This window comes from Molothrus aeneus, chromosome 6 (genome assembly GCF_037042795.1).
Source record: "Molothrus aeneus isolate 106 chromosome 6, BPBGC_Maene_1.0, whole genome shotgun sequence".
NCBI classification, from domain to species: Eukaryota; Metazoa; Chordata; class Aves; order Passeriformes; family Icteridae; genus Molothrus; species Molothrus aeneus.
Window position 1 is genome coordinate 30,758,980 of NC_089651.1, and position 8,923 is coordinate 30,767,902.

The 8,923-nt window shown below is 38.0% G+C and overlaps 1 protein-coding gene across 1 annotated transcript in view; it reads left to right on the forward strand.

The window, feature by feature from the left end:
* Window positions 1–7,683, forward strand: part of GPR176 (G protein-coupled receptor 176) — a 34,594-nt gene extending 26,911 nt beyond the window's left edge. Inside the window, exons 2-3 of the mRNA XM_066552043.1 lie at window positions 1,944–2,196; window positions 3,162–7,683. Coding sequence (XP_066408140.1) covers window positions 1,944–2,196; window positions 3,162–4,269 — 1,361 coding nt within the window. The 3' untranslated portion in view covers window positions 4,270–7,683. The remainder of the gene's footprint in view (window positions 1–1,943; window positions 2,197–3,161) is intronic.
* Window positions 7,684–8,923: the final 1,240 nt, after the last annotated feature.

An 8,923-nucleotide genomic window follows, 5' to 3' on the forward strand; every position in this document is an offset into this window, starting at 1 on the left:
AGTTTTGGGGGACTGCAGCTGCTTTTTCATATCTCAATCAGCAGCTTAAGATGCTGTTTTCTCTCATTATGTCTATTTGTAGGTAACCTACAAAAACGCTAACAAATCTGCCACATAAATCAATTACACTTCAACTCAAAAGAACTGGTAAGTGTCAACAATACAGAGTATCCACAATGTGGCTGTTGATATGGTCTGCAGTAAGAACAGTTTAACTTGGAGGTGGGAAGCTAAACTCTGCACGCTGTCCAGCTGCAGAGAATAAATGGAGTTGTCTTGTCGAGCAGTATTTGTATGCTGGTAGCTATGCTTTGATCTAGTGGTACTGCACAGTACAGCTTTGGGAGAAACAAAATAAAGGAGAAAGAGAATGTCTGTGAAGTCAGGGCTGGAAAGCTGGGACCAGGTTACATGATGATGTTACATGAGTGTGCCCCACTCACTCAGCTGTGCTAGCAGAGATCCTTGCCTCCATAGAGCAGAGGGCTGAAGCACTTGATCTAGGCAGGCTGAAGTAGTTGGGTTGTTAAGCCTGGAGAAGAAAAGGCTCCAGGGAGACCTCACTGCAGCCTTCCAGTACTTCAAGGGGGCTACAAGAGAGCTGTCTGGAAAGGGATTTTTTACAAGGGCACGTAGTGATAGGACATGGGGAAATGACTTTAAGCTGAAAGAGGGCAGGTTTAGATTAGATATTAGCAAGAAATTCTTTACTGTGAGGGTGGTAAGGTACTGGAACAGGTTCCCCACAGACATTGTGGAGGTCCCATCCCTGGACAAGGCCAGGTTAAATAGGACTTTGAGCAACCTGGTCTAGTGGAAGTTGTCCCTGCCCATGGCAGGGGGATTGGAAAAAGACGAACTTTCAGGTCCCTTCCAACCCAAACTATTCTATGATCTTTCTAAAGACAGATTTTTAAAGGAGAGAGAAAATCCTTTGAGTTTTATGGTATCTGATATGCATTAGAAGGGGCCCATGCTGTAAGAACAGATCACTTAATTTACTTTTGTGCTGTTGCTGTGTAAGATAGAATCAGGGAAATTTGTGGAGAACCTCTGATATTTCTTTCTGAGATTTGGATGGAAGGCATTGATAAGGGAAAAATACTGTCATGGCTAATCCTGCTTTTTTTTCCCTGAACTTCTGCTTCACTGCTGTCCACCCACCCTATTTGAAACAAATGTGTAGAGCTTGAATATCTGAATCAGCAGGTTGTATTCTGTCTGTACTTCTGTGAAGTTATGTGCAGCAAGTCGTTTTTTTTTTCTGTTCTGCTTGTCCTATTTGTTTTGTTGTTATGTACATAGAGAATGTCTTGGGGGAGTGGGGGGAAGGTAGATTTCTTCTGGATGTGGCTTTACACAGGCCTGTCTGTGCCATTGAAGTGGTCAATGAAAAGAAAAGCAAGCTGTTGTAATCTACTTACAAACAGATTAAAGATACATACTTATATTTATATTTTAATTGTATCTGTATTTACTTAGTGTAAATTTGTAATATGTAAATTTTTAATAGTGTAAATTTTTATATTTAAAAAAGAATTCTGTACTATTTATTAAAATATGAACACTTTAGCCAGTTTCTGTATTTGAATACTCAGGAATATAGGAATCAACCTAAGTATCTAAAAATATGGTTTAGATAGTTTTCTTAGGCATTTGCCTCTGAAATGCCCTAATCCATTCATTACCAGAAGCTGGGAGGGGATAGCTGGGGTGTAATATGTTTTCAGCCTTCTGATTCATGAAGCCACTAGCCCTTACAGACTTTCTAATTTGAGCAGCATCATGATCCAAATCAGTGATACCTGCAAACTCCAAACAATGATTTCCATTTGAAGTACTAGGTGAAATTCAAAACTGTTGAGATTATTATTACTGGGGCCTGGAGTTGGTTGTTTGTTTGTCTGTTTTCCTTTTTTTATGCCTCCTGTCTCTACTCACAGGTAACATCATGGTGCTGTGGTCCACGTGCAGAACATCGCTGCTGAAATCGGTAACAAACCGCTTCATTAAGAATTTGGCCTGCTCGGGGATCTGTGCCAGCCTAGTCTGTGTGCCTTTTGACATTGCCCTTAGTGCCAGTCCACACTGCTGCTGGTGGATCTATACGATGCTCTTCTGCAGGATTGCCAAGTTTCTGCACAAAGTCTTCTGCTCGGTGACCATCCTTAGTTTTCCAGCCATTGCTCTTGACAGGTAATGGGGAAAATTTGCCATGATCCTGGATTTTTCTTTCTTCTTTCTCCCTTTGTCTTGGTAAATGTAATTTACTGTATGTAATGCACACCAATGTTGCAACTGCAACAGCATATCAGTTGAAAACTTGTGAGCTGCCTCACAAAAAGCACAAACTCCTACTGCTTATATTGATAAGTGTGAAAAGTTAGGTCTGTCATGAAAACTCTGTGAGCTTAAAAGTCCACAGCAGTACTCCAGTAGTAAGCAAACAATCAATGTCTGAAATTTGAAGTGCATGTCAGAGATGCACTTTTTTTTTTAAAATGCACACAGAATGTTCAGTGTTCAGCAATGCTTTTGCTCAGGGCTTGCCAACCACAGCTTGTGCAAATGAAAACGTCATTGTACTTCCAATAGATGTAATGTAATTGCATGTAATTTGATAACATGTACACAAATTACATGTTAATACATGTAATGTAATAACACATAATTTGTGACCAACAGCTTTTTCCAAATATTCAGAAAAAATATGTTATAAAGCAACTTCTAAAACTATGAGTCTGGCCTTTGAATGTGACACATGCCTCCATAATGTCTTTTGAAATTTTGAGGGTGTGCAACGTACTGTCTAGTTTATAAGTGAGTTAATGCTGAAATTTTCAAAATAATATTCATATGCATTAGCCAAAGTGATGTATTGAAAGAAATTTTCACCACCAAAAATGTGATCTTGACATTTAAACAGTCATAGTCAGTTTTTTTTTCTACAGACAGACCTGTAAAGGCAGACCTTTGGGGGTTTTTCTTGGTGGGTGGTTTTGTTGTTTTTTTTTTTTTTTCCTTTTCCCTTTCATAAACAGGTAGTCAGTTGGCAACCCAGTTAGGAATTTGGACCACCATTATGCTCAGGTGGCAGAGAGGTTTCTCATAAGCAGTATGGCCATGAAAATAATTATGATTTTTTTTTGTTTGTTTGACAGATACTACTCTGTTTTATATCCTCTGGAAAGAAAAATATCTGATGCAAAATCCCGAGACCTGGTTATCTATATCTGGGCCCATGCAATAGTGGCCAGCATTCCAGTATTTGCTGTGACCAATGTGTCTGATATTTATGCCATGTCCACTTGCTCTGAATCTTGGAACTACTCCCTTGGCCACCTGATATATGTCATCATCTATAATATCACCACTGTGATTGTGCCAGTGGCTGTGGTATTTCTCTTTATGATTCTCATTCGCAGAGCGTTGAGTGCCAGCCAGAAGAAAAAAGTCATCATAGCTGCATTAAGGACCCCTCAGAATACAGTTTCTATCCCATATGCCTCCCAGCGAGAAGCTGAGCTCCACCTCATGCTGCTTTCTATGGTTATGATATTTATCCTCTGCAGTGTCCCCTACGTGACTCTGGTGATTTACCGCACCATACTCAATATTTCAGATATTTCAGTCTTCTTGCTCCTCACTGCTATTTGGTTGCCCAAGGTCTCTTTGCTGGCCAACCCTTTGTTATTTTTAACTGTTAACAGATCGGTACGGAAGTGCTTAGTGGGGACAATAGTGCAGCTGCACCGAAGGTTCAGCAGGAGAAACATTGTCAGCTCGGGTGGTATTGCAGATGATAATCTGGAGCCCAGTGTCCATTCAGGAAGCCAGCTTCTGGAGATGTTTCATATTGGGCAACAACAAATCTTCAAGCCAATGGAAGATGAGGAGAATGAGACCAAATCCATTGGCTCTGGTGACTTTCAAAGGAAAGAAATTCCTAGCACCAGTTTGGAGCTCAGACAGACTTTGGTTCACAGGTTTGTACCACAGATGATTTCAGACTCTGAAGCTCAGGTGGCCCCAGCTGTGCCCACAGAAGCTGATGCAGTAAATGACAAGTATTCCATGCAGTTTGGTTTTGGACCCTTTGAGCTGCCTCCACAGTGGCTCTCAGAAAACCGGAACAATAAGAAGCGACTCCTGCCTCCTTTGGGGAATACCCCTGAAGAGCTAATCCAGACAAAACAGCCTAAGTGTAAAGCAGAAAGAAAAGTCAGCAGAAACAATAAAGTCAGTATTTTTCCCAAAGTGGATTCTTAGTAAGAGCAGGAGCTTTAAGTGACAGAGGAATGTCAATTTCTATTACATTTTGATCCCATGGATCTTTATTATGTTGAAATTTATTACAGCCTGATTTTTTTTTGCCAAATATAAGTTAAATGAACAAACAAAAGAAAAACATATATATACAAGTGTTCCTTATTAATATGAAATACTTAATGAAAATAATATATCAAATATATATGGAAATTTGTAGTTTGATCTCTGAAATCCCTACAATGATACCTTGTTATTAACTTTCAAAAGTACATATGAATTTGGGAACTATTTTAATGGCTGAATTATGGAAATGCAGCAGTTGGTTTTCTGGGAAATGTTATGTTGTATTAAAATGGACTGGGCATCAAAGTAACTTTACAGAAAATGCTGTAGAGAGTAGAAGACATGCAGCATGGTAAGTCCTACTCTTCCACAAATAGACACAGCAAGATTCTGCACATTTCATGAATGAAGTAGGATGGACTATTAAGGGCATTTGTTTTCTGTTACGCACATTTATTTGATCAGTGTTAAAACTTGATGGATTTTTTTGCACAAATTAGTTACCAAGCATCTGCTGTACATCTAAAATATTTTAAAACCTAACCACTGGTTTTTGGCTTAAAACATCCACAAAGCCAAGAATACCCAAATCATCATGCATGTTAAACCTGAGAAAGACCTCTTTATAAAAAAGATCCCACATATATTCTTGTAGATTTAAGTAAAAACTGGATTGGAGACCATGCAGGACAAATTCTGACTCCAGTAAACAAATATGTATGTGCTAAGAATCCTGTGATAAAGGGCATATACAAATGTCCTGAAAGTGTAATGTGTGTATCAAGTAACTAAGGGATAAGCCTTGAAATAAACTTAGCTGATGGTGCACTCTGCTGTTTTCTTATGGGAAAGCAAGCAAATGAAAGAAATGGGTGTGAAATACTAGTGGCCTTTCTCTGAGTGTGACATCTCAGTTTCTGAATCTGTCTCACTGTCACACAGAGAGAGAGACTCACCGAGAGGGATTCTGAGTGTTTCAGTGACAGTGGAACTGTTGGGTGAAGAAGCTGGCGACAGACCTAAAAAGGCAAAGGTTTATTAATGCTGTTGCTCAATATTGCCAGAAGTAGAGAAGTTTTCCTTCTATCTGCACAGATTCAGATACCAACCCTCCTGCTCCACTCATCTTGCAGAGCAGACCATACAGTGTATGAACACAAGACTTTCAAATCTGGTGCCCAGTTCCTGAGTGAGTGAGTCATGCCAGTCCTGGGATCAGCTCGGCAGCCTTTCTGTGAGAGTTCAGGCATTGTGCTGCAGCTTGCCTGTCTGCATATTGTCTCATTTATACTAAACGTGAACTTTAAACTCTATCTGTCTGTTAGGTGACCTAAAACTATTGCAACCCTGACATTTTAGTTCTTGTTTCAAGCAGTCTTTCATTTGCACTCACTGTTGTCTCTGTGGGTAGTTTCTGAAAAGCACAATCTCGTAACACCTGTTTGCTCCTTGTGGTTTTCCTGTACTTCAGCCCTTTGCTGCATGCTGAACCTTTATCTGTGATTACTGTCTGTTTGTGAAAGTAGTTTTCTTTAAAGCATACTTTAAAAGGACAAGGTGAAGATTCTTGACAAGTTCAAAGAAACTTACTAAATCCAACCAGTTAATCTTAAAAGTAAGAAGAAATTCTGCTAAAGCAGAATGTACCTTTTCTTCCTTCAACGTGATTGAAGGAAGTCACCAGCTTCTGATGGCTCCAAGGTTGTGGATTTCTACAAGTCATTAAAAGCAAATGTTTTAATAAAAATGTATTTAAAGTGTATAAATTGCTGTGTAAAATATGTTTTTCTCCATTTCCTCTTTGGTTTCAGTGCATTTCATTTCTTGCTAATTCAAGAGCTTATCAGTTTGGGAGAGAGGAACAGTCTTCAGGGGGTCCAAATGGGTGCCTTTCTTAAATACAGAGATGAAAAGACAGACATAGCTTGCCTGAAATCAGACAGATGAAAGATTCCAGAAAAAAACTGGTCCTTTTGTGGCAGAGGTGGAGAATTACTACAGCATGCATTTTTTAAAGTGCCAATAAAAAGTAATTTGATGGAGTGTGTTTTTCTAAAATTAGTGAAAGAACAGATGCCATAGAGAAAATCTTGAAAACCTAAACGTCAAAGTAGGAGTTGTAGTTTCCTTGCGAATTTTGGCTAAGTTTAACATTCATGTCTCGCTTACATATAGGTACTGCTCAAAATCTCTGTGATTTCTGAATGTGGATAAATGTTTACTCAGATCTGAACTCCTTTGAAGAAAGCAAACTTATTTTTGTCCTTTTCAACTCTCCTGTTGAATGAAGCACCAATGATAAAATTAAAGAGTTAAATTGTATATAATTTCATTTTATATCTGGAAAGGAAAGGGTTTATGATGGGTTTTTACTGTTGAGACAAAAATATTTCTTTCTTTCAAAAAGAATACCTGTAAAAACTTGATTGTACTTTTTTTAGCAGATTATATCCAAAGACACTGAAATCCTTCCCCAATAAATTATCTACAGTGGTTTTTCATACCTCAAGAATTACCTGAGAATGTTCTTAGTTCATCTTTTAGCAATTCATCCATGTGGAAAATATCCACAAAAGCACATATTTCTATAGAAAAAACCCCAACCTGTGTAAAAACCAACCTGTTTAATCTCTGTAAAATTCACAGACCAGCCTCTATGTAGAATTGCCATCAGAAAATTCAGAAAATTCTTTATGCACGATGGAATATTTGACTTGTTTCATTTTAAACTCCTTTTAAGACAGTAGTAGCTTTGAGTCATTACTGCTTGGATTGTTGTTTAAATTATTCACCTGGTCAAAATATTTTCCACTGTCCAATTTGAAAAAAAAATCAAGTCTTGTTATAACATCACATTAAAGTTACACAGAAGTGAGTTAAGGGGATTTTTTGGGTCTTTTTTACATAATCACTTTTTCCTTTGCAAGACTGGAGTCTGATTATTGCCCTAACCTTTAGAGGAATTAACACAGTGAATATTAGCTGTGGTTGTCCTAACCTGAGTACTGGAACTGTTACAGTCTGCCTTAGAAATATTGCTTATGGTAAATAAAAGATACTTCAGGTGAGTACAGAGAAAGATATAAAAAATAATCAAATGTAAATAACTAATGACTATTAAAAAATCTTGATTTTTTTTTCTCCAACATCTTTGAGACAATGAAATTAAAGTGTTTTGGCTACCTATTTGTTTATTAAAAGGTCTTTCAGAATAGGAGTATGAAGGTAAGCAATAGTAATTGGGAACAAGTTCCCTGTATGTCCTCTGTTGTTTGTATCTCTTTTTGATTGGATCAGGAAGAAAAGGATAAATAAATTCTGTTACTATGACAACTGTGTTCTGAGTATCAAGACAGCTTGTCTAAGTGTGATTTCATCATGTTATAACCTATTTTTTAGGATGAAAAGCACATCTTGGAGTGTTTTTCCTCCTGTCCACTTTCTAGACAAAAAGAGTATTTTCCATTCCAACTTAAAAAAAAAAATAAAATTGTTGTACTTCAAGGAACTATGTAGTTTATCTTGGAACAAAATTGACCTGTTCCTGGAAAAGCGAAAAAAGAAAGTTGATCCTTGATTCTGCTTTTCTAGTTCAAGCTTCAGCACATCTGACACCTATAAGAATATTTGAGATGATGTAATATTTAATGTTATTAATAAAGTTCAGTCCATATTGGAGAGGAAGACTCTTATGACCTGATTTACAGGATTTGAGATGAGCTCTATGAACATCTTCATCTCTGGGTCTCCCAGGATACATAGCAGATGATAAGATCAACTGTGGTTTGAGATATCCCTCCTCAGCCATTATTACCCAGTCTCAGGTATGACAGCCTCATTGGAAACCTTCCCTGGTTCTACAAACAGCAGCAAGAAGCCCATTCCTGCACCAATTTCAAAGGAGTTTTATGTCCATTTGTAAGCAGATCCAGAGCCAGATGGTCTCCTCTCAAAGGCTCTTGTGAGGTTGTAGTCAGTCTGTAATAGGAAAGTTGATAACAAGACAAACTCTGCCAGCTGTTCAGCACATGCATTATACTGTAGGAAAACAATAAATATTGGGGCAGTTACCCTAGCTGCTAGCCATACCTCATTATGCATAGTGAATGTAATTCCTAATACCCCCATATTTTAATTTAGCCAGTTTGGAACAATACTGTCCATTCTACTGTTTTCTCATTGTCATTACTGGCCCATGTAAACTTGCACATGTAAACATGCATTCTTCTATTTTTTAAATTTTTTTTGCTTCAGATCATGATCTGCACCATCTGGAAAGCACAGGTTCCAAACACCACTATGGTATTGCTTTAGCAATCAGAAGATGTTAAAATTTTAATGTACCAGAGCTCAGCATGCTTAGGGAGGAGGCAAAACCACACAGAGTGCCCTAGTGCATTTTCTGTTTGTCTTCAGTTCTTAACTGGGAACCACATGGCATTGTGACTACCCTAAATACCAGGAAAAATGGTTCTCTTAGTGGCACATGTGACAGTAAAATGCAATATACTGTAAGCATCAACCAAAGCTCTACTGCAGACCTCAATAAATAACACCACTAGCTAAGTAAGATTTATTTCAGCACAAAAAT